Raw genomic sequence first — 27,114 nt, forward strand, 5'->3', positions numbered from 1 at the left:
TATGTGACAAGTTTATGAAGAGGCATTGGGCAGGTTATAGTTAAGTGGACATGTTTACATATATACATTATACAATCTGCAAATTATCTGATTGCATAAAGGAGACCGCAGGAGACAGGGCTCTGACTGGATCGCTTACAAATAAAGCACGGATCGCCCTTGTGTATGTCCACGGGCATTGGCAATGCATGTCCCTGCGCACCGCTATCACCCACGGAGATAAACAGTGCATGACATAGGCAAAACCCCACTCAGCACAGATCCTTCAGCACACATCATGTGAGCATTGCTTGTGTGCCGCGATGTGTGCTGAGCGATCTGTACTTAGCGTGTCACTCAGCATGGAGGCCGGCATCACCCCCTGTGCACAGGCTATTAGATAACATAACATTCACCCCAGGGGGCTTTTATCAGGGATTATATCCCGTACTCTATAAACCTATGCAGTAGGCGTAAAATTACATTTTGTTTTATAAGTTATAGGTAATTAGTTGTGTTCATTTCATATTGCTATTAGCTTAGCAAATATTATGTTTTTGCAAGTATTTTGACAAGTCGGATATATTATTGTGATTATTATTATTATTATTGTGATTATTATTATTATTAATATTATTATTATTATTATTATTATTATTTAACAGCTTTCAACCGCCTATTACCCCAAGTGTGGCTGTTTTCCAAGCAAGCATTGCCAATTCTATCGCTATTGCTATTGTTGGTTTTGCTATGTCTATTTCTGTGGCACAAATGTATGCAGTGAAGCATAATTATACCATTAATGGTAACCAGGTAAATATTTTATTCATATTCTTTCATTTTAAAATGATTTTGGACCAAGCATGTTTTATACAGAATATGGTGTGGTAGTTAGCACCGCTGCCTCATAACACTGATGCCATGCATTCAATTCCCACAAAGGGGAGTATTCAATGATTTTTTTTCTCCATGTGCAGCGAATCCTGTTTAGGATTCGCTGCACATTCGTAGGGTTCCGGAGGATTCGCTGCCAGCCCTCCCTGTCCCCTATTCAATGAAGTAGGGGCTCGCTGCCCCTGCTGGCGAATTTTAACCCCTGCGGCATTCGCCGGGGGGACGGAGGCAGGCAGGGAGATGTAAGCCTCCCTGCCTGCCCCAGAATTTGTGGGGAGGGCTCACGGGGCACAGGCAGCAGAGGCTGCCCCCCCCCGGGAATGCTGGCACGGGACAGGGGTAGGCAGGGGTAGGGAGCCGCTCCTCTGGTCCCGCACGTAACAAGCCGGGACCAGAGTGAAGTGAATAAATGAATATCTAATGAGCGGCTCCCGGCCCCCTGCTGGTGAAAGTGTAAAAAAAACAATGTTTAAAAGAATTAAATAAAAATTAAATATATACAAGCACATGAATAAAAATGATTTTTTTTTACATAAAAAAAAAACTTTATTTTAAAAGACCACTTTCCAGTTCACCTTAAAAAAATGTCGAATGCAAAATGGTGAATCATGGCACAAATCAGGGAAAAAACAATTCGCCATCCTAGCATTGAATACACTCTCGGCGAATCCCAGTGAAAACCCCATTGAAATACACCAGTGAATTGCAGCGAGCATGAAACGGAGAACTGGTCGGCATTCACTGTTCGCTTTCGGCGAACAGGGAACATTGAATAGGGTGAATCAGATTTTCAGTGAAAAAAATTCACTGCAAGGAGTGAAAACAGCCCGATTCACCGAAAAAAAAGGTGAATCGGGAGCAGGGCCGGTGCTAGGGTGTCCGGCGCCCTCCTGCAAACCATAAATTTTGCGCCCTTTCACATTGCCATTGCAACAAGCTGCAGCCAGTTTGTGCGAGCGTATGCACCATGGAATCCTATGAAGGATCTCTGGTGCATGTATCCATACACCTGCTTGCATGCTAATTGTAAGTTTGGGACACTGCAGTAGTCAGAAAAATAATAGTAACATAACAAAAAATAAATGTAAGCTTACCACACCATAACTTGACTCCAATCAGTTAGCAGCAGAAGGTAATCACCGTGCGGCAGACCTACAATTGCACAAAATAATATATTTATGATGGGATAGGCAGTGGGAGACAGTGACTTCAGTGGGCGATATGGAGAAAGGCAGTGAGTGACAGTGAAGAGAAGTAGAGTGTGGCTACCAGAGAGATGCAGAGATGGATGGGCAGAGAGCGATGCAGGGGGTGGAAGTCAAAGGTTAAAGGGCCAGATGTATCAAGCTTCAAAAAGTGATAAAATGTAGAGTGAGAAACAGCCAGCCAATCATCTCCTATCTGTCATGTTACAGTTTGGGTTTGAGAACTGACAGATAGGAGCTGATTGGTTGGTTGTTTATCACTCTCCACTTTACCATTTTTTGAAGCTTGATACATCTGGCCCAGAGTGAGAGGATAAGGGGGACAAGGCAAGGTGAGAGAGTTTATGGGGAGAGGTTGAAGGCAGAGAGGAGGCAGCGGAAGATGGACAGAGGGTGACAAAGAATAGAGGCAGTGAGTGACAGTCAGTGGGTGACAGGAGAGAGGTAATAGGGAGAGTGTGATGACCAGGGAGAGGCTGTGGGAGACGTTGGGCAGAGGGTGAAGCTTGGGTGAGTCAGTTGGTGACAGAAGACAGTTGAAGAGATGCAGTAGAAGATGACTGGCAGAGGGTAAAACTTGGAAAAGGCAGTGGTGATAGTCAGTGGTGACAGGGCGAGAATAACAGAAGAGAGGTGACAGCGAGGGGATGATGGCCTGGGAGCGGCAATGGGAGATGACGGGCAGTGGGTGAAAGTAGAGAAGAGATGGGAAAAAGGTGATGGCCGGGAAGAGGGTGATGGCCAGGTAGAGGCAGTGTGAGTCAATGGGAAGAGGATGATAGGCTGTTAGAACAAATATTAACATTAATGGAAAAATAAATATTAACATAAAAATAAAATAACCCTAAGCTTACCTTATAATCACTTGACTCCATCCAGACAGTGAGAGGTCATCAACATGTGACAATATCTACAACGCACAAAACAAAGTTTGTATTATAATTAATCTATACAATCAAAACTATAATTAATCATAATAATATGCGCACATATATAATACTATACCCAGCACAGGACAAGGCTGTTCCTCTCGCCTGGTCCCAACCCGTGACATGCCTACAACAATTTGCGGACAGAGCACTGAGATGCGAATAGTTTGCTACACAGTGCAATGTGTGCACAGTACCGGTTGCACCCTGGCTGCGAAGCCTAGCTGTGAAGCCAGACACAGGCTGCCCATGTTTTGGGTTATGTGTGATGTTACCCAGCCATCAATGCCCTCCCCCGAAATGCATGCGTTGTCTCGACCGTTCACATGAAATCCTGAAGCAAAGCCATTGGGCCCAGTTGCCATCCACCGTCCCTGCTGACTATGGCCTGTTGCGGGGGCATCACTTCAGCATTTCATGCAAAACCCTGTCACCGCCTACCCTCCCCACCACCGATGGCCTGTTGTGGGGCCATCGCTTCAGCATTTCACGTGACCGGTCAAGACAACTCAGGCACGTCAGGGGAGGGCCTCAACACCTGGGTGACATTGCACACAAACCGACACATGGCCGGTCTGTGTCTGGCTTTACAGATAGGCAGCACAGCCTTGCGATTTCACTAAACCCCTCCCGACGAATGAACGCCCACCCACCCACCCCCGTCGCACTGCGGGTTCGCCCGCACAGGCTGCAAATGGATGTTTAGCATAAACATCCATTCATATGCCTCGAGTAACCGTCCACATCTTTCGATGGTCAGCAACCATCGAAAGATGTGGTAGGTACAAACATATAAGTGACTTTTAAGTCACTTACATATGCGTGCACGCTGGCAGGAAATGGGCGGGCAGCTGACATCCGGTGATGTCAGCTGCCAGTCCCCTGCTCCCGCGCCACCACCTCAATACCATGAGAACGCTCAGCATTCTCATCGGAACGCCCATGGAATGCTGGGAGTTCCCATATGGTAATCTCCGCCCCCTGCACGCCATCATGGGTGCGTGCACCCGGCGAACTGAAAGTTTGGCGTGGGTGCACGCACCCTACGTCTGCACATGCGCAGATACGCACCTGCGCAGGTGCGCACCAACCGTCCTCCGTGCGAATGCACAGAGGAACGAATGGACTAGAATATAACCCAGCCCATTATTTAAGTCATACTTGCCTACCTGACCCTCTCCATGCGGGAGAACATGCTCTGTTCCTGGACTTCCCTGGTAATGTAGGATTGCCATCACCTGTGGGAAGCTAGGTAATTGATAAGAAAGGTGTCACCACAGGTGATGGCAATACTACATTACCAGGGAAGTCCAGGAACAGAGCATTTTCAGGTAGACAAGTATGATTTAAGTACATAATTTATCCGTCTAAATGAATATTAAAAAAATGTTATAACATGTATTATAAAAGACTCACTGCTGTTTCAATCTTGTGCAGAACAGTCCCTCCTCTTCTATCTGCGCAGGCAGGACCAGGACACCATTACACCCCTCTCGTGACTGAGGGGGAAAGGAGGGGAGAGACGGAGGAGATAGAGGGGGCGGAGTGTAGACACTGGCCACTCCACACACAGACCCAGAAGGCTCTGCAGTGCTGCTCATTTGATTGACAGCCTGGGGAGCAATGGGTAGGGGGCGGGGCTGCAGGCATTGTGTCAGTGAGTGAGGGGAGCTACTGGTGCCGCTGGCTGCCTGTCATAATATTTGACAGGCTGCGGCAGCCAGCAGCTAACTAGCAGTGAGTAGTAGCCAATCATTATTATTAGCCGAGCCCGAGCGAGCGCGACGCGTCGCACGCGCAGGCTGTACTAGGACTGGTGCAGGGGGGAAAGCCGGGCACCGCCGTGACCGTGAGTGACGTCACGTCACATGACCGCTCTTTGCTGGGGTTACACATAGGAGGCGGACTTGGAGGGTTTGTGTGCGCACACAGCGGGGCGCACCCGGTGCATCCATTACTGCTGTGACTGTGAGTGTCTGTATACTCATGTCTGTGTCTCCATATTACTGCCGCCCACCCGGCGCTGTCAGACAAGCGCTGCGTGCAGGCAGTGAAGGCGAGGGGCCGGCTGAGGCAGCTTAAGCAGCAGAGCAGGGAGAGTGCGCCTTTTCACCATGGCGCCTCCCTGCTTTGCAGGAGCTGCTGAGCAGCCAGCGCCGGCCCTGATCGGGAGCATTGAATACTGGCCAAAGCCGTGAACTGTGTGAAGTTTCTACAGTCTCTCAGGAAATCTTCCTCTGGATACTCTGGATTCATCTCACAATCCAGAACATGGCTACATAAAATAACAGTAATGTGTGCAGGCCAGATTAACAATGGGTGGATGGAGCTGCAGCTCCAGGCCTCCTCCTGAAAATAGGCCCATCATCATGACAGCATGATGATCACCAGCTGCCCACATGTTTGCCCATAAATCAAGAATTAAAATTGTATTTCTATTTTCCAAACAAAATTATGCAATTTTGTACTTTATAATACATAGTATTGGCTTCATCTCCTCAACTTCTCATAATAGGCCCTAAAACATTTTATAGTCGGTGAGAACCTTAATCCAGCCATCAAATTCTATGTTTCTATATTACATTCTACGTTTGTTTTAACTTGTCACATTTTCAATCCCTAAAATTACATACATTACATTTTATTGTTAATTATTTTACTTAGGTTTACAAATGAACCAGGCCTTCAGAATTCCAGCACAATATAAGGAATTGAGTTTTTAGAAATGGGAATTAGTGTAAAATTAGGACAGATCCACCAAATGTACTGGTAGAATAATTATACTTTCCTGATCACTGTAAGGATGTCGTTATTCTTAATGCTGTCATCCATATGTATCCCATTTTAACAAGTAGATGTGAAAATGGGTGAAGAAAGCAATACAGAATGTTGCAATTTACTTGTGCTCAGAAATCAAATCATATTCATAGTATTCTGTGTTACAGGAATTAATAGCATTTGGACTAAGTAACGTAGTATGTGGCGCATTCAAAGGATTTGCTGCAAGCACATCCTTAGCGAGGTCATCAGTACAAGAAAGCTCTGGAGGCAAAACCCAGGTACTGTATGAACTTTTTAGCAATCTGAAATCTGGACAATACTGTTTAGAAATGTGGGTGTATTTTTTAATTACAGTATTTTAGAAACAATTAAAAAATATTCATAAATATTAAAGCTGATGACAGATTCATAGTTGGAAACATGGTCTTTTGGTCATTTGATAATTTTTTAAAATACAAACAAATATATTTTTTAGGTAAAGTAAGAATAATTGAATTTGCAATAAATAAGCCACAGTAACATGTGAGATTGGAGAAGGAGTAATAAAAACAGAAAAAAAGTATCTATCCTACCTAAAGGAGGCCATACACTTGTGCAACTTCTCTGAGGGGGAGAAGTGGCACGTGATTCCCCCCTTGAGCAGGACCACATATGACACACTTTATGCAGTCATTTTGCATATAATCCCAGTCAAGCCTACCTGGTTTGGCTGGCGATACAACACATTTTACCTGCAGCCCTCAGACTCCGATGCTATGGGCACAAGAATGTGCATTGGTCTTGATGTAAATCACATGCGATTTGGATGATTTTCATGTTATTTATCGCCACAATTGCATGAAAAGTGGCCAAATTGCATGTGAATCACCCTAAGGTATAGGTACCATAACTAAGGTACTTCGACAGCGTGGCAAGCGCAAAGAAGCCCATGGCAATCGCTGTGGTTTCGGTGGTTCACTACACTTGCCACAGGTTTTATTTTCCCTCTATGGGGGTCATGGATCTTCTGGAACTATTGGAGCATCATCTGGCACCCCAGTGACCCTTAGCAATCCAAACCAGGGTTACAGGGATGCTGAGTGTAACCCTGCTGCCTCAGCATAACATTTCTGATTTTGGTACTCTTTACTTAGAAGGGCGCCCACGATTTTGATCGTGGGCATCGTTAGTAAAAAATCTCGGGCATCCCGGGCATTGAATGCACTAAAAAATCGGGTGCGATCAACCGACGAGATGCCCGAGATTTCCCATAGGGAACAATGTTAAATGTCTCAATTGACCCAATTTTCCTGTTCAATGCCTCAATTGACCCGATTTTTCCATAGGAAACAATGTTAAATGGGCCACGGAGGCCAAATAGGCACCCTGAAGTGTATAATGGCCACCCGAATTGTTAACGCCACCCCACGATCAACGTCAACCCGATGCGTGGCGAGCGCAGCGAGCCCGCGAGGGGCGGCGGTACGCGTCCTACAACCTTTTCATACCCCCACTATCCACGTCGGCGTGGAGTTGAGAATAGAAAGTGTGGCGAGCGCAGCGAGCCACCGAGCCCGAAGCGTGGCGAGCGCAGCGAGCCCCGCGAGGGTACGCGGACAGCTGTGAAGCCCGCGAGGGGACGCGGATACCTGTGAAGGTATCCGCGTCCCCTCGCGGGGCTTGCTGCGCTCGCCACGCTTCGGGCTCGGTGGCTCGCTGCGCTCGCCACACTTTCTATTCTCAACTCCACGCCGACGTGGATAGTGGGGGTATGAAAAGGTCGTAGGACGCGTACCGCCGCCCCTCGCGGGCTCGCTGCGCTCGCCACGCTTCGGGTTGACGTTGATCGTGGGGTGGCGTTAACAATTCGGGTGCCCATTATTCACTTCAGGGTGCCTATTTGGCCTCTGTGGCCCATTTAACATTGTTTCCTATGGAAAAATTGGGTCAATTGAGGCATTGAACAGGAAAATCGGGTCAATTGAGACATTTAACATTGTTCCCTATGGGAAATCTCGGGCATCTCGTCTGTCGCATCGCACCTGATTTTTTAGTGCATTCAATGCCCGAGATGGCCGAGATGGGCGCCCTTCTAAGTAAAGAGTACCCTGATTTTTATCAAAATTACCATTGGGCAAATAAAATAAACACATTTATCACTATGACTTAGTTTTTAATAATAAGTAACAAAATATGGTTAGCTACATGCAAATCTCTGTATTTATACATGCAGGACATTTACACATAAAAAAAATGTTTTATTGCATATATAGTATTTCCCATTTGCAGCTAAATAAATGAAAACATAGACGTTTGCAGTCCAGTTATATACTAGGGTGCTTACAAAGCAGTACATAACAAAAAATGGATTTAAATGGCCATTGCAATAGTGCTCATCCTCCGTATGCAGAATATCTCTCTTATGACTATATAAGGGTGAAATAGGGATGGGAAGTGAGGGCAAGCAGATATAACAAAGAAATATTCACATAAATGCAAGTGGTAGAGCTGGACACAGATATATATCCACCTGCCAGAAGGCCTAACTCTTGCGGGTGCTTAACAATTGGAGCATAATATGTACTGATGAAGATGTTTAAGATCAGTAGCTACTTCTGATTTTATGATTGCATCTGGACCAAGAGAAGGAATGGGAATTTAAGTGGTGCTGGAAAAAATTATAATCAAGGATCAACTCAACTGAAGGTGGCTCCAACGCAAAAATACTGTAGGTAGGGTTAAAATTTAGGTACTTGTGTAATAACTGGGCGCCCGATTTTGAGATCGGGTCGGAAAAAAACGCATCGCATGCAACCAAATCGCATGCGATGCGATCAACGCGATTTTCCATAGGAATAAATGTTAAAATGGTCCTGTTCATTTCCCCACTATCAAAGTGGGCATAGAGTTGATTGTATATAGTGTGGCAAGCGTAGCGAGCCACCGAGCCCGAAGCGTGGCGAGCGGATGCTGAATACATTTTAAGTAATCAGCGTCCCCTCGCGGGGCTCGCTGCGCTCGCCACGCTATATAAAATCAACTCTATGCCCTCTTGGATAGTGGGGAAATGAACAGGACCATTTTAACATTGAATCCTATGGAAAATTGCGTTGATCGCATCGCATGCGATTTGGTCGCAATTCGATGCGATCAACGCGATTTTACCGCAAAATCGCGTCGCATCGCATCTGATTGTATGCCTTAAGTTAAGGCATACAATCAAATAATCGGGCGCCCAGATATTACACAAGTACCAAAATTTATTTTCCTTACCAGTGTAAAAGAAAGGAATATTCACAATGCCACTGACCACCATACATAGAATTCTATGTGACTGCCATGCCATGCAGATAACATTGTGCACACTCTCCAACATGACCCATTCCATTTCGTACAAGATGCTCTGTTCCTTGATTTTCCTTGCCAGTGGTAGTTGCAGAGGTGGAGCTGCAGGGCAGTCTAAAAGCAAAAAAGGGGAGCTGCATCAACCTACAGTTAGTCCAACTTCCAAAAGGTCAATGCCATATGGATGACTTGCAAAATGTCAATATGGTCAATAGTACAAGAGGTAAAAGGTTGAAAGTATCTAAGGTCAACAGGTTCAAAAGGTCAACATATCAGTGTTAAACACACAAATTGTGGACACCAGTTTTTCCCCCAATTTTTTTACTTTTGCTCAGTTTACCATCCATGTGACATACAATTAGGAATTGTAACCTGTGTCGAGTGCAGCAGAGGGAGGCGCCGTGCACAAAGTGTGGCAAGCGAAGTGAGGCTGTGAGGGTACACTTTTACAGTAATTGTGGTCACAGGTGATGAAGCTTACAAAATCACACTCAAAAACTTAAATGAGTGCCTTTCTATTGTTTCTGATAAACCAAATAGGATAAGTGGTCATGGTGAAGACATTTCATAGTAATGTACAGATTTCTATTTATTATTACAGATTGCTGGTATATTATCCGGTGTAATAGTTTTAATTGTAACACTGGCCCTTGGATTTCTTCTGGAGCCACTTCCAAAGGTAAGACTCACCCTATTTTCTTATTGTCTAGTATATATATAAATACACTGTGACCCTTTCTATGAACATCCACAAGAAATTATTTCTTAGCGAACAATGGTCCTAATTCACTATGGATCACTAGTTAGAGAAATAGCTGTTGCCTGTGATCAAAAAGTTGCCATCCAGACAGAAAGAATAACCGCCTTTTGAAAAATTGCATTCACAAAAACAGAACCAAAGAGTTTTTTCCATAAGCTTTTCTCAAGAATAGGAATGTTGACCCATTCCTGTGCCATCAGCTATATATACTTTGATTTGACTTAAAATTACCAGATCTTTTTGTCCAATAGACTGATCTTTGTTACTGTAACTCCCTACTGAGCCATTGTTCTATCTGGCTTTTTTTTTACTTTGTACGTAGGTAAAATGTGAGTCTTCCTTTTTACTACTTTACTCCCAAACTGTTCCAACAATAATTGTTTCCTTTAATACATTCCTATCCTCCCACACTCAGTTGAGATACAACAAAGGTTGGCCCTTGGCTAACTAGTGCTTTATTTTCTACCTTCTCAGTTAGTTAAATCATATTCACATATGTGCCTAAACATCGGTTGTGTGCGGTGAAACCAATGGGTGATCAGAAAAGTTTAAGTCAGATGACAAGGAGCGCTTTAATTTAATTAATTTATATATATAGTATACAGCGATTAGAATAGATACTAAGGTACTTGTTTCCTATCTGGGCGCCCGCTAAGTTAATTGCGCACCATGCTATTCTCCGTAGAGAAATCGGATCGCATCGCATCGTACACATACACGATATTGAACGATGCGATGCGATGTGATGCGATCCGATTCGATCTCCCATAGGAAACAATGTTAAATGGCTCAATTTAGCCAAATTATCATAGGAACAATAGTAAATGGGCCAAAAACACCCCTGAACATTGAAATGTCCCCCCAAAAGTAGTTGACGCCACCCCGCCATCAACGTGAACCCGAAGCGTGGCGAGCGCAGCGAGCCCGCGAGGGGCGGCGGTACGCGTCCTCCGACCTTTTCATGCCCTACTATCCACGTCGGCGTGGAGTGAGAATAGAATAGTGTGGCGAGCGCAGCGAGCCACCGAGCCCGAAGCGTGGCGAGCCCCGCGAGGGGACGCGGATACCTTCACAGGTAAACGCGTCCACGCCGACGTGGATAGTAGGGCATGAAAAGGTCGGAGGACGCGTACCGCCGCCCCTCGCGGGCTCGCTGCGCTCGCCACGCTTCGGGTTCACGTTGATGGCGGGGTGGCGTCAACTACTTTTGGGGGGACATTTCAATGTCCAGGGGTGTTTTTGGCCCATTTACTATTGTTCCTATGAGAATTTGGCTAAATTGAGCCATTTCACATTGTTTCCTATGGGAAATCGAATCGGATCGCATCGCATCGCATCGCATCGTTCAATATCGTGTATGTGTACGATGCGATGCGATCCGATTTCATTACGGTGCCGTACGTAGAAAACCTGGGCGCCCAGATAGGAAACAAGTACCGATACTAATGATGATTTCTAATGCTTTTATCTTATGTATGACTGATTTAATAAAGGTCTATCTGCGCCCACATTAATTGCATCCAAACAAGATCCTGCTGTGGAGAAATTAATTTATTAGATGGCTGGCAAATAAATATCCAGCATTATGGATATCTATTTATCTTCATTGAAACCCCTATACTTTTACAGGGGAGAAACGTGTCAAGAGCTCCTCTGATTGAGTCCAGACCCAGGTACTTTATTTCCAAAGAAAAGGTGCTCCCTCCTATCAGCTATCTTCTAAACCTGGCGTTCTTATTTGCTGCTGTTTAACACACCACTGCCAAAGCAAGCTCCCGGGAAAACGAGCTGCATGCATACCATCTGAGTTCTGCTTAACCAGCCAGCCCTATGCTGCCCTTCTGCTCTGCGAATCTGTCTCCTTTGGTGGCGCCCGGTCGGTGAGTACAGACACTGGCGTCTGTGGATACCTCCCCTTGAGCACAGCGATCATTGCCACATTGAGCAGGTGCTAAACCTGACATAATATTTTCAGTGGAGACTTACAAATCTTCCTTGGGTACCTGAACTTCTGTCAGTTCAATGACTGTTCTTTTATATGATGAGGATAATAATTTTTTACCTATCATAAATTGCTATTTGCACATTGTCATATATGAGGTTTTATTATTTGTTTTTATGTATATATCATTGTTTAATATTTACTGTATTCCATATTCATGTGTATTAGAATAAAATTAAATGAATTGAAGCGTTCCTTGTCATTCATCTGAATTAAACTCCTTAGTAAAATTGCTGAATATTCCACACTATTCTATAGGAGCTGCGAATTTACTGTATTCTTAGTCAGTGTTTTAAGCAGGGCTGTGGAGTCGGTAGATAAATGTTCCAACTCCGACCCCGACTCCGACTCCTCGTACTTCTGACCCCGACTCATCTACTCTGACTCCGACTCCTCTGTATTAATATGCAAATGTATTTGATACATTCCTTGCACCACACTTAAAAACTTAGGATAGACAGTTTCCTCCAGAAACATGTACACATGTCTTCCCTCATACAGACAAGCAGGCATGCAGGTTTTAAAATATATATATAAACACTAACAGTTGAATCCAAGAAGCTGTTCCATCAAGTCCTTCTTAGCTCTTCTAGCTATAGAGGAGAATCTTCACTCAATAGGAAATGTTCAGAAGTGTGGAGCATGAGTTCCGCATGCTTTGTGACGACAACAAAAATCAACGAGCCACAATCTCCGCTGGTTTGCTTGCTCGTCACCGTTCAATTCATAGACACAAGGAATGATTTTTTTACCGAATCGTTACTGGCGACGAAAAATGGTGCCTGTACATCAATATGAACCAGCGAAAGGAATGGCTTAGCCAAGGTAAACAAACGACCCCGCGCATGAAACAATATCTTAATCCGCGTAAAAAGATGTTGTGCGTATGGTGGGAGAGCTTGGTTGAATTAATTTTTTGAGTCTACACCAGGTGATTTCTACCAACAAGGTATTGAAAACCTTATTGAACGTTGGAAATAAGTTGTAAACTACAAGGGAGAATACATTTATAAGTATTGGTGCTCCGAATTGTGCGTTGCGTGCCATATAGTGAAGTACATGAAAAGCATGCTTTTTCACGGTCACGTAACGTGTTCATTTTGCGGTTACGTGAGGCACTGCATGCATTGGTCTTTATTCTTACAGTAGAGAAGTCATTATTTATAATTTTCGGAGTCGGAGTTGGTGCATTGTTTGCCGACTCCGACTCCAGGTACTCGAAATTTCCTCAGACTCAGACTCCTCGACTCCGACTCCACAGCCCTGGTTTTAAGGGGCTGTAGATAGACTAACAACTATTATTATTTTTGTGCCTGATTTTGTTGTGTCGTATTATGGTGATCAGTAGAGTCACATTAGCCTCATCATACCTTTCCCCAGTCAGAGCCTCTGTAAACATTCAGTGCCTGGGACTCAAGCCCAGACAACCAACCGTGAGCTTCTCCCCTTTTTTTTCTTTCAGGCTGTCCTAGCATCCATTATCATCATAAACTTGAAAGAAATGTTAATGAGTTTTAATAAACTTCCTCTTTTGTTCAGAAGGGACAGATATGATTTAGTAAGTACGGTATTGTCTTAAAATATTTGCACACAAATGCCCAAGTATTTTATTAATGTTCTAAAAATCTTTCACCAATGATATATTCCTTTGATAAACACATAAATGTTTTTAGTTTTTGGAGATATGTTCACTTTATTCTACAAAACAAGATTAATTTCAACTTTTCTAATGCACACTATTAACTTGTCTATTGTTTTATTTTTTTACATGCATGCTACATCTAATACAAAAAATGTTGACAGTAGATCCTGATCCTGTCTCCTCTATTATTAGAGTACAATAAACAATGTGTCTTCCTACTAATAGTCCAGCTAAGGGAACAGTATGAGGAATAATACTACTTTTCATTTTGACAAACCATCTGGTTGTTTCTGTTTTTCTAATAATATATTTTTATAAGGATATTTTTTATTTGGAGTTCAAGGCAGTATTGTATTACATTACAAAAAATTCACAAGCACCTGAACTAGCTGGGCTGCTTCTATACTATAACCGTCTTCTACTTTGATGAAGCTCTAAATGGAGATGAGGCTTTGAGAAGATTTGTCCCAACTTCCCCGGCATTATTTTACCAGCTGGTGCTATAAACTGACTTAACACTATTTTGAAGTACATCATTTTCTTCATGACAATAAAAGACAATAGCACAGCACAAGAAAAATGTACTTTGTTTCCTTCACAGGTTGTATGGGTTGGAACATTTTTGGGTTCAGTGATTCTTGGCTTGGACCTTGGGCTGGCAGTGGGTGTCGGAATTGAGCTGCTAACAGTTGTATTCCGTGTGCAATTGTAAGTTATATAGTGGATCTAAAAACCAGTGTGCTCACATTTTTATAACCAATTACTTATCCATTTTAATTTCTTTACAAAATGTTATTCTAGTGTGCATAAGTGGATATCTATCTCTTTATTAAGAAATAAACACTCTAATTAAACACCTCAATCAATACCATGAGAAATAAATGTCATATTTCCAAGTCAATTCCTGGTTTACTCAGATAACTGTAGTTAACATTAGTAATGATCAAACTACTTGCATTTTTGTACTGAGCTAGAATGAATAAATGTAGCTTCCTAAATATACAAACAGGTAGAAATGAGTACAATTTTCCAAACTGTTCCACAGAATGTGATCCTCATTATCAATTTTTCATATTACATTGGTAGAATTTTTTTTTTTCATTTTTTTTTTGCCGTAAGTGGTCCAAGTCCTACCCCAGTCATACCATGTAGAAGAATACAACTGATAGATGTGATTCCAGTTCTATCAAATCTAAATTCTGCAGATGCAACTTTGTTTGCAAAAAAAGTTCACAACAATTTCAATGTCTACATAAGGCCCATACACACTGGGCGACTTTGAGCTGAAAGCCACTCAAAACAGCAAGTTTGAGAGGCTTTCAGCTCAAAGCCGCCCAGTGTGTATGTCCCGCGATGAGCGGTGACCGCTGCTGCGTGCTCCTGCATCATCACCAGGAAAGCCGCTCATGTGCTGGATTACCAGCAGATGAGTGGCTTTGATGACGGCTTTGCATAGTGCTGCACTATGCAAAGCCGTCCTCCCCCCACTGTCGGCACTGGGCAAGGGGAAAGACGCTCAGTGTGTATGCACTGAGCGGCTTTCCCACCAGCGATGATAGCGATCATCGCTGTCCATACACGATGGGCATAATCGCCCAGTGTGTATGGACCTTTAAACCCGCCCCATTTTTGAGTCTCACTGGTGATATTTGTATTGTATTAGAAAAACTACTATTTTTAACCCTTTGAGTGCAAAGTGAATTTGACAAAATAGGCGTGAAAATTGCCAAATAAACATTTTTATTCATCATAATGAACTGTAATGTTTACCTTACTGTATATATATTACACATTTTTTATTTGAGATGTTGGCACTCAAAGGGTTAAGCAACTTGTCAGAGTCACAGCTCCGACACATCAGCAGTAATATTTATGATCTAACTTAGGCATTAATGTTGATGCTTCCTTAATTCTGCCCTACAGTCCCAAGTATGCAGTGCTAGCTAATATTGGAAGAACAGACATATATAAAGACAGAAAAGACTATAGTGATGTAAGTATACCTATATCTATCATCAAACTGCCCTAATCATTATAGATATATCTCCCATATCCAAAATTCCAAAATACCGAAATAGTTAAACCTTTGATTTTTGATGGTTCAATTAACTCAAACTTTGTTTAATGCACACAATTATTAACAAAAATTGTATTCAGTTATTGCTACTGTATGTGTATAAGATGTATATACATATATATGAATTCTGAGCCCCGCGATGGTACGCTTCCTCCTGACCTGTTCATACCCCCACTATCCACGTCGGCGTGGAGTTGATTTTATAAAGCATGGCGAGCGGACACGTAAAACAAGGCCGAAGCGTGGCGAGCGCAGCAGATTACTTGATGTGTATTCCGTGTCCCCTCGCGAGGCTCACTGTTTGGGCTCGTTGTGTGCGCCCGCTCCCCACGCTTCGGGCTCGGTGGCTCGCTATGCTCGCCACACTTTATATAACCAACTCAGTGGCGTAACTATGAATTTTGCTCCCCCAAGCCAAAAAAAAATTCTGCCGCCCCCCCCCATTAAAAATGTGCCCCTCCAATAGATATACAAAAAAGAATGTGCACATTACAAAAAAGGGTGTGTGGCCTCGGTTTAAGGGGTAATGCCCATTAGACATTATGCCACACACCGTAATGGTCATTACAAATAATGCTAAACACTGTCATGCCCATTACACATTATGCCGCACACCGCAATGCCCATTACACAATGTGCTGCACACCGTAATGCCCCTTATACATTATGCCACAAATCGTAATGCCTGTTATATATGGGATGTGGTCAGCATTCGGGTAGTCAAGATGTTGATGTTCAGTATACCGACACCAGCATCCTGACTGCTGTCAGAACACTGGCGCCAGGACTTCAAAACAAATCAGGATGCGAATGCCGGAATACCGACAGACGATATCCAGAATGTAAGTATACCAGGTTAGGGTCAAGATGGTTAAGCCAATTACACATTATGTCACACACTGTGATGCCCATTACACATTCACACACCATAATGTCCATTACACATTATGCCCACACAAGTAATGCCCATTACACATTATACCCCATAACGTAATGCCCATTACATAGTATACCACACACCGTATTGCTCATTACGCCAAACACCATAAGGCCCATTACATATTTTGCCACAAAAAAAGAGCTAACCTCCATGCTTGTTGCCAGGAGTTACATGCTAGATGCCAGGGGTAGTTACATGCTCATTGTCCAGCGGTATTACATGCTCATTTCCTAGGGGGATTACATGCACGTTTTCCAGGGTGATTACATGGACAAGCCTGCAGTGGTGTAATTACAGTCAGCACGGGGGTGCAAATGCTATGGGGCCCGGCAGCTTGGAGAGGCCCAAGGCATTCCCCTGCACCCTTTTGAAGTTTTTTTCCCCTTTTCTTTTTCTTGTAATTGTCTACCCCCAACCACCCCATAATCCGTCCCCTCTCGGAAGCCAATGTAGAGGGAGAGGGGGAAGAAAGTGAGATGGGGAAGTGTGATGACCAGAGACAGAGGAGACATGGGGCAGAAAGAGAGAAAGAGATAAATTGGTGAGAGTGGGTTGAGAAAAAAAGGCTACAGGGAGAGAGGCAGAGAGATTATGAGAAAGGGATTAGATGGGAGAGAACAGAATGGAGAAAAAAGGGGAGAGAGACTGGGGTGATAAAAGAAATAAAGAGGCAGGGGAGAGAGAAATAGAGGAGAGGGGTTTATGGAGGGGAAAGGGAGGGGTAGGGGATAACAGGGAATAGGGGGAGAGCCTAATGAACCCCTTCCGCACCCCTGTTCTCCGATGCCATGAAAAGCTGTGTACCTTCAGCTGCTCCTGCGATCTGCTCCTCCGCTGATCACAGCGCCGCCGGGCCTCCTGTACTGCAGCAGCTGGGCCTCTTGCTCCCCAGGTGACCACAGTTGCTAGGCCTCCTGATCCGCTGCCGGGTCTCCTTCCCTGTTGATTGCTGCCGCCGGGCCTCTCATGTTGTGCCGCAGGTCTCCTCCCCATGACTTCCGCTGGGCGTCCTGTATTGCCACAGCGGGGCCTCCTGCTTCACCCTATAATGATGGTGCAGGGCCTCCTGCTCCATCACAGGTATCTACCGGTGCCGGGCCTCATGCTGTGCTGCGCACTGGCTCTGGCAGTGGCTCCGTCCCTGGCACAGCAGACGCCGGCTCTAACTACAGCAGCCTGCATTCAACCCAGTGCTGGGTTTTCTTCAGCGCCGCGGCGCACGATCCACAGCACACGCTCACTGCAGCCGGGAGCCAGCTCAGCAGCATCTCTTTATAGTGTGACAAACTCAGAGATGATTGTCTGTCACACACAGTGCGGGTGCCAGCACCCGGCGCCCATGCAGCCCCCGCTCCCCCAAGCAGCAGCGGGGGCTGCCTTACACTATCTACGCCACTGAACCAACTCCATGCCAACATGGATAGTGGGGGTATGAACAGGTCAGGAGGACGCATACCACGTCCCCTTGCGGGGCTCGCTGCGCTCGGCACGCTTCAGGCTGACGTGGATAGTGGTGGTGTGCTAAATCACATCGCAGATCGAATCGTATGCAAATCATATGCAAATCGTTTATGATATTACATGCAATTTTCATACGATTTGCATACGATTTGATCTGCGATCATGGCTGCCGTGATAATACACAAGTACCCAAAATTATTCGAAATATTGTTTAAAATTACATTCCGTGTTAAGACTTTGGTCCCATCCCCAAGACATCTCATTATGGTATGTATATATTCCAAAATAGGGAAAATCCAATATCCAAAATATTTCTGAGTCCAAGCATTTTGTATATGGGAGACTCAACCTGTATGCGTGTTTTTTAATGGATTAACTCCTTGTCCACAGATTTATGAGCCAGAGGGCATTAAGATATTCAGATGTCCATCTCCTATCTTTTTTGCTAACATTTACACCTTCAGAGAAAAGCTTATAACTTCAGTAAGTTTATTGTTTTACTCCTTTGTTTATTTTGATATCCTACTTTCTGAAAGCAACTAATTGCTAACATTTTTTTATTCATTTATTTTATTTTAGGTTGGCTTTAATCCATTGTGGATCCTTCGTAAACGCAATAAGGCTCTACAAAAGATTACCAAACTAGTGAAAAGGGGACAATTACGTATGACACTGGTAAATATAATGCAATAATAAGAACATTCTACTTTGTAGAAATCAAAGTTGATATACAAGTAACATACTGCACGTATCATGTTGCCTGCACATAAACTACTAAACACAACAAATTAATGTGTTTAAATGGGAGTTCTATTTCACATGGGTTGTTGCTATAGGCAACCAATCTGAATCTACTTCTTATTTATTTTGCACCTTCTAGAAGATAATACATAGAATCTGATTGGTTGCTTGTAGCAACATCCCATCTGAAATAGAACTCTCATCTTCGTAAATTTACTCCATAGAATTTGACAACAGGAAAGAATCACATGGCACATCTAGACTGCTCCTTTTAACCCCTTCCCGCCCTGAGACGTACCGGTACGTCACTGCAGCGAGGTAGTTCGCGCAACTTGCCGTACCGGTACGTCCCCGCCGTGTCATGTCACCTTGTCAAGTGACAAGGTGACATAGTAAAGATGGCTGCTGTCATCGACAGCAGCCGATCACTGCAGTGCCCCGGCGGACCAATCAGAGTGGTCCCGCCCCGCCGATCGCTGTGATTGGTCAGTCAGTCCTGACTAACCAATCACAGCCTTTCAATTGATACAGGAAGTTTTGCTTCTCTTCCCGGGCTCTAACCGTCTCACTCGTAGAGAGAGCTGTGTCAGAGCTGTGTCAGAGCTGTTTTTAGTGTAAAAAAAACTAAAATTGCGCCGATCACCACATTACCCCTGCCTATACACATTTGATCACCCACCCTGTGCTGGGATCACCCTCCCTGTGGTCATCTGTGCTGTGATCACCCTCCCTGTGGTCATCTGTGCTGTGATCACCCTCCCTGTGGTCATCTGTGCTGTGATCACCCTCCCTGTGGTCATCTGTGCTGTGATCACCCTCCCTGTGGTCATCTGTGCTGGGATCACCCTCCCTGTGGTCATCTGTGCTGTGATCACCCTCCTTGTGGTCATCTGTGCTGTGATCACCCTCCCTGTGGTCATCTGTGCTGTGATCACCCTCCCTGTGGTCATCTGTGCTGTGATCACCCTCCCTGTGGTCATCTGTGCTGTGATCATCCTCCTTGTGGTCATCTGTGCTGTGATCACCCTCCCTGTGGTCATCTGTGCTGTGATCACCCTCCCTGTGGTCATCTGTGCTGTGATCACCCTCCCTGTGGTCACCACCTAATTTTGTGTGTTGTGATCCGTATAATTTTTCTGTAAGTTATCCGTACACTATAATTTTTCTGTACTTTATCAGTACACTATAATTTGATCCGTACACTATATTTCTGTGCGTGATCCGCATACTATATTTCTGTACCTTATCCGTACCCCATAATTTTTCTGTGCATTTGTACCCCATAATTTTTCTGTGCATTTGTACCCCATAATTTTTCTGTGCATTTGTACCCCATAATTTTTCTGTGCATTTGTACCCCATAATTTTTCTGTGCATTTGTACCCCATAATTTTTCTGTGCATTTGTACCCCATAATTTTTCAGTGCATTTGCACACCATAATTTTTCAGTGCATTTGCACACTATAATTTTTCAGTGCATTCGCACACCATAATTTTTCAGTGCATTTGCACACTATAATTTTTCAGTGCATTCGCACACCATAATTTTTCAGTGCGTTCGCACACCATAATTTTTCTTTACGTGGCTTAATTTTTCTGGAAAATTGTCAGTGCTACAAAACCCCACACGTGTTGAAGCACCTCATAAATACATACACCAATAAAACTATGGCCCACCGAACATATACTGCCGAGGAGGCATATACGAGTTTCTGGCCTCTGAAACTGAGTCTGCTAGCGAGGATGAGACAAATTTCCGTTTGTCATCCTCTTCATCATCTAGTGACTCTGATGAACCCCCAAGGAGGCAACGCAGGACTCCCACTGCAGTAGTCGAGTCCTCTGACCCCACATGGACAACCACTGAAAACTACGTACCCCAGGTCCCTGAGTTCACAGGGAATCCAGGAATACAATTCAATTCAGCAGGGTTCAGAGAGCTGGACTTTTTTAATTTTTTTTTTTCTGATGATTTAGTTAATCTAATGGTCACCCAGACTAATGTTTATGCCCAACAATTTATTGAGCAAAACCCCACCTCTAATTATGCCCAGCCACGCAAGTGGACCCCTGTACATAAAAATGAAATGGTTATATTTTGGGGCCTTGTACTGTGCATGGGGCTAGTGAAGAAGCCCACGATTAGGTCCTACTGGAACAAAGACATCTTATACAATACACCAATGTTCCGTGTGGCTATGTCAAGGACCCGCTTTCGAAGCGATCCTTAGGTTTCTCCATTATAGGGATAATGCACAGTGCCCACCCCGGGATGACCCCAATTATGAACGGTTATATAAACTTAGACCCCTAATAGACCATTTTAGTACCAAGTTTGCCCAGGCATACATCCCCGAGAAGCACATTTCAATAGATGAGTGCCTGGTACATTTCAAAGGGAGGCTCCAATTCCACCAGTACCTGCCAAGTAAGAGGGCAAGGTATGGCGTGAAGATGTACAAGCTGTGTGAGAGTACATCAGGGTACACACACAAATTTAGGATATATGAAGGTAGAGACACAAAAATAGACCCCCCACAATGCCCCCCCTTACTCGGAATTAGTGGGAAGATAGTGTGGGATTTGGTGCACCCACTGCTGGACCAGGGATACCACCTGTACCTGGATAATTTCTATACCAGCGTCCCACTATTCAAAAGCCTCGCTTCCAGAAGTACTGTGGCATGCGGCACTGCACGTAAAAATAATAGAAGCCTCCCTAGGTCGCTGCTTGGGCAAACACTTAGAAGGGGCGAGAGCAGGGCATTATGCAGCGACAATGTACTGTGTGTCAAGTATAGGGACAAGAGAGATGTCCTTATCTTGACAACAGTGCATGGCCATAGCAGCACCCCTGTCCCAGTGCGGGGCACAAGTACCGTAACCCCAAAACCCAACTGCATTTTGGATTATAATAGGTACATGGGGGGGGTCGACCTGTCAGATCAAGTGCTGAAGCCTTACAGTGCCATGAGAAAAACAAGGTTCTGGTATAAAAAATTAGCTATACACATAGTACAAATGGCACTGTACAACGCATTTGTACTACATCGATTTGCAGGCCAAAGGGGGACATTCCTGGAGTACCAAGAGGCAGTAATAAAGGCCCTTATTTTTGGCAACCAGGAACAGGGGGGCCCTAGTACTTCTGGAAGAGAGGCCTCGCGAATTGTACCAGGGCAACATTTTCCGAGTAAAGTCCCCCACACTGGAAAGAAAGGAAGGTCCCAGAAACGATGTAGAGTATGCTACAAAAAGGGGATAAGAAAGGACACAACTTACCAATGTGAAACCTGCCCCACACAACCCGGCTTGTGTATCAAAGATTGTTTTAAGATATATCACACTTCCCTTGAATTTTAATGTTTTAAAATTTATTTAGATGTACTCCACACAGCTTGTACAAAGAGCTGCATGCCATTACCTTCCCTTCTGAGTCTTGCCATGTGTCCAAACAGAAATTTACAAACACATATATGCTATTGCCATACTCAGGAGAAAAAGCACCCCATAATATGTTACACAATTTCTCCTATTAACCCTTGTGAAAATTGCACATTTTGATCTAAAGCTACATATTAATGGAAAAAAATTAGTTTTTTTTTATTTTCACAGCCCATAACAATTTGACAAAACACCAGTGGGGTCAAAATGCTCACTACGGCCATAAGTGAGTTCCATGAGGGGGGCTAGTAACAAAAAGGTATCACTTGCTTGGGATTTCCACTGCACAGGCACAATATGGGCTCTGCAAATGCAAGATGGCGCCCGAAAACCATTCCAGCAAACTCTGTGATAAAATGGCACTCCTTCCCTTCTGAAGCCTGCTGTCTGCCCAAATAGCGTTTTACAACCATATATGGGGTATTGCCATTTTCAGGAGAAATTGTGTAACAAATTTTGGGGTGCTTTTTCTACTATTGCCCTTTGTGGAAGTATAAAATTATGGGGTGAATCTACAAATTAATGGAAAAAATGACATTTTTCATTTTCACGTATCGATGCCTAACAATTTGACAAAACACCAGTGGGGTCAAAGTACTCACTATACCCATAGATGAGTTCCTTGAGGGGTGTAGTTTACAAAATGGTATCACTTGTTGGGGTTTTTGACTGCTCTGATACAACAGGGGTTCTGCAAATGCAACATGGCGCATGAAAATCATTCCAGCAAAATCTGTGCCAAAAACGCCAAATGGCGCACCTTCCCTTCTGAAGCCTGCTTTCTGCCCAAATAGCGTTTTACAACCATATATGGGGTATTGCCATACTCAGGAGAAATTGTGTAACAAATTTTGGGGTGCTTTTTCTACTATTGCCCTTTGTGGAAGTATAAAATTATGGGGTGAATCTACAAATTAATGGAAAAAATTACATTTTTCATTTTCACGTATCGATGCCTAACAATTTGACAAAACACCAGTGGGGTCAAAGTACTCACTATACCCATAGATGAGTTCCTTGAGGGGTGTAGTTTACAAAATGGTATCACTTGTTGGGGTTCTTGACTGTTTTGATACAACAGGGGTTCTGCAAATGCAACATGGCGCATGAAAACCATTCCAGCAAAATCGGCGCCAAAAACGCCAAATGGCGCACCTTCCCTTCTGAAGCCTGCTGTCTGCCCAAATAGCGTTTTACAACCATATATGGGGTATTGCCATACTCAGGAGAAATTGTGTAACAAATTTTGGGGTGCTTTTTCTACTATTGCCCTTTGTGGAAGTATAAAATTATGGGGTGAATCTACAAATTAATGGAAAAAATGACATTTTTCATTTTCACGTATCGATGCCTAACAATTTGACAAAACACCAGTGGGGTCAAAGTACTCACTATACCCATAGATGAGTTCCTTGAGGGGTGTAGTTTACAAAATGGTATCACTTGTTGGGGTTTTTGACTGCTCTGATACAACAGGGGTTCTGCAAATGCAACATGGCGCATGAAAACCATTCCAGCAAAATCTGCGCCAAAAACGCCAAATGGCGCACCTTCCCTTCTGAAGCCTGCTGTCTGCCCAAATAGCGTTTTACAACCATATATGGGGTATTTCTAAAATCTGCAGAATCAGAGGATTATATTTTATATTTTGTCTCCTGGTTAACATATGTTATGTTACAGAATATAACTGATTAAACTTGAAATTCTGCCAAAAAAATGAAATTTTAAAATGTCACCTCCATGTTGCTTTAATTCCTGTGCAAAACCTAAAGGGTTACCACACTTCTAAAATGCTGTTTTGAATACTTTGAGGGGTGCAGCTTTTTAAATTAGGTGATTTATGGGGGTGTCTAACATACAGGCCCCTCAAAGCCACATCCATAGTGAACTGGTCCCTAAAATTTTGACATTTTGAAATTTTCTTGAAAATTTGAAAAATTGCTTCTATGTTTATAAGCCTCCTACCGTCCTAAAAATGTAAAAGGAAGTTTAAAAAATGATGCCAACATAAAGTAGACATATGGTAAATTCTAGTTATTAACTATTTTGTATGGTATGACTATCTATCTTACAAGCAGAAACCTTTATCTTTTGAAAATGGCAATTTTTTTCACATTTTTGCAAAACTTTGGTATTTTTTACAAATAAACACAGACTGTATGAACCAAAATTTACTACTAACTTGAAATACAATGTGTCATGAAAAAACAATCTCAAAATCAGTTGGATAAGTAAAAGCATTAGAAAGTTATTCCCACATAAATTGACACATGTCTGATTTGAAAAATAGGGCTGCGTCCTTTGGGCCCAAATAGGCCACGTCCTTAAGGGGTTAAACACTGGTTTAATTAGCACTTGTCACCTGTTATATTTAATACATAACCTTTATTAGTGTTTCTTTAAAAAGATGTAAGGCTATACCATTAAAGGAAGTGTGCTGTATTAAGAAGAATGTAATTCTAGCACTAGATACCAGGAAGAAGCTCTTATTTTGGACAGAGTGTGTGTATACTGTAATAGTGTGTACAGACGGTTAGATTTGGCTTCCGATGTTCCCGATATAATGAACATCGGAAGCCATATCGCATGCAAATCGCATGCTTTTTTAGGGCTTGCGAGTCTGATGCGCTGCCGATGCGCGCTCCCGTGTGAGCGCATATCGGCAGCCAGATAGAGAGGGCAGGCAACACTATAAGATCTGCACTATATAGTCTAAATTGTGCCCCTCTATCATGCCATGAGATGTGAGTCCTGATCTGAGCACATACTTTTTGTACTAGATCTCATCTCATCGCAAAACCGAGATGCGATGAGATGCAATATTGTAAACAATATTGTATACAATAATTGTAACTTGTATGGGCACCTTATGGAGTGTATAGGCTGCAGCCCAAAGAAGCCAGTTGACTCAGAAGACTGAGGATAAGGCATGGAGTGGTTTCCTACAGGAAGCCAGCTCTCTGCTTATCGCAATCCCAATTGTAGGAAAAAATCTCACAATCAGACTGCCTGTCATGCAGGTGACTGGCAGGTAGGACTTCCAATAGGAAGTCACTGCCAGGTCCCAAATTTTAATTAAACTAGTGATGAAGTAAATTATCTGGGTTCCTTTGTGCACCATTCAACACATTCATCTTCTGTCTTGTTTAGTAGTTTATGAATGTGAGACAGTACCCCCAATTAATATTATACTTGAATTTTACCAATTAAAACACAATTATTAGTGCATACAGACCTGAAGATATCTCAACATATCCAGAGATCATTCTCAACATTGTGAGGAACTACCCCCAATATCACATAAGTCACTTCTATAGTATTATAACAAAATAAATGTAATGAGGTATTTGTGGCAGTTGGTGTCGGAGAATCCCTTGTCACTGTTTAATTATTTGTACTTTCTCGGAAAGGGAGCTGAGCAAGCTTTAATTTCTTTCATTTTTTGTGACTTTTTTATTGGTCTGCTGCTACTTATTGTCTGTAAAATATTTTACTGTTACTTTTGAAAATTTTGTTATATGTGTTCTCTGCCTTGTTGATTCATTGCACCAATTGTATTTAACCCTGCACTGATTGCTAATGTGTTACTTGTTAGTGCAATGCACCTATTTCACTTGATACTGTACAAATGGCTGACTGTTACCCCTTAGCTGTCTTCTTTTACTATATATTGGGTTTTCGTCTTTTGGCACTTTCAAATTTTTATTCTGTTATTGAATACTCGTTTCTTAATTATTGATTAAGAAATGCTACAGAGGTAGCTCTATAACAACTTCATGATATGACGGTAATTAAATTGGTTTAGTATATGATTCTTTTTTTAATAGATGTGTTTTTTGTGTAAACTTTTTGAAATGTAATTGTGATGGTGATGTATTTTATGTCATTTTTTAGGCAATATATTTGTCTAGATTTTGTACTAACACAGACACACTATGTATCACCTGATTACCACAGGTGTCTTAATTAAAATCCTTCACGCCCCAGTGAGGGGAGGGGTGGATTCACAGGGATGTGGCTATATATGACTTGTGTGTATGCAACTTTTTTATCCTGATGACGAGATTAAATCCCAAAAGATCTTGAAGAACCTGTGTGTGGTCTCTATTATTTCAAGAAGTCATCCGAGTGCCGCCTAAAGATCCATATACATATGCCAGCCTGGCTGCAGGCTCAAGCAGAGGAAGGCACCGGGTGCAGCTACTGATTTTTAGCATTGAAGTGCCAGCTATTTTTCTCTCTCTCTCTCTCTCTCTCTCTCTCTCTCTCTCTCTCTCTCTCTCTCTCTCTCTATATATATATATATGAATTCGGTATGAAATCCCGACGGTCAAAATCCCGACAGGGTCAAAATCCTGAATGGGTCATAATACTGACAAGGACAAAATCCCGACATTTAAAATACCGACAAGGAGAAAATCCCGACATTTAAAATCCCGACATGGTCAAAATACCGACATATAGAATGTGCAGGTGAAACTGTCAACATGACTTTGGGTCGACAGGTCGCAAGGTTTTTTTACCCGAATGTTGACACAGTCGACATGGACACAGTTGGAGGTGAACCGCAGCCCCTCGCTTCGCTCGCATGCTTCGGGCACACTATTTTATTCTCCCACCACGCCCTAGTGGATGGTAGGGCATGAAATACCGCCTGTCGACACATGATGGGTCAAAAAACAATGAAAAAACCCATGTCGATCTCGCAACCTGTCGACCCAAAGTCATGTTGACAGTTTCACCTGTACATTCTATATGTCGGTATTTTGACCTTGTCGGGATTTTAAATGTTGGGATTTTGTCCTTGTCGGTATTATGACCCATTCGGGATTTTGACCCTGTCGGGATTTTGACTGCATTATATATATATATATATATGCCACAAAGCGATCCGGTACTCCAACTGAACCAAACAAGAAGGGAGGGTGCCCCGG

General features: G+C 43.2%; 1 protein-coding gene across 2 annotated transcripts in view; it reads left to right on the top strand.

Moving 5' to 3' along the window:
* LOC146074627 (chloride anion exchanger-like) overlaps nt 1–27,114 on the top strand; it is a 63,980-nt gene that overhangs the window by 17,945 nt on the left and 18,921 nt on the right. For both annotated transcript variants that reach the window (XM_083182951.1, XM_083182952.1), the window contains exons 7-14: nt 645–792; nt 5,953–6,066; nt 9,714–9,791; nt 13,337–13,432; nt 14,118–14,224; nt 15,440–15,509; nt 18,385–18,477; nt 18,574–18,669. In XM_083182951.1, the coding sequence (XP_083039077.1) occupies nt 645–792; nt 5,953–6,066; nt 9,714–9,791; nt 13,337–13,432; nt 14,118–14,224; nt 15,440–15,509; nt 18,385–18,477; nt 18,574–18,669 (802 nt within the window). The remainder of the gene's footprint in view (nt 1–644; nt 793–5,952; nt 6,067–9,713; nt 9,792–13,336; nt 13,433–14,117; nt 14,225–15,439; nt 15,510–18,384; nt 18,478–18,573; nt 18,670–27,114) is intronic.

The sequence above is a fragment of the Crinia signifera genome, chromosome 4 (assembly GCF_055691185.1).
Source record: "Crinia signifera chromosome 4, ASM5569118v1, whole genome shotgun sequence".
Taxonomy (NCBI): Eukaryota; Metazoa; Chordata; class Amphibia; order Anura; family Myobatrachidae; genus Crinia; species Crinia signifera.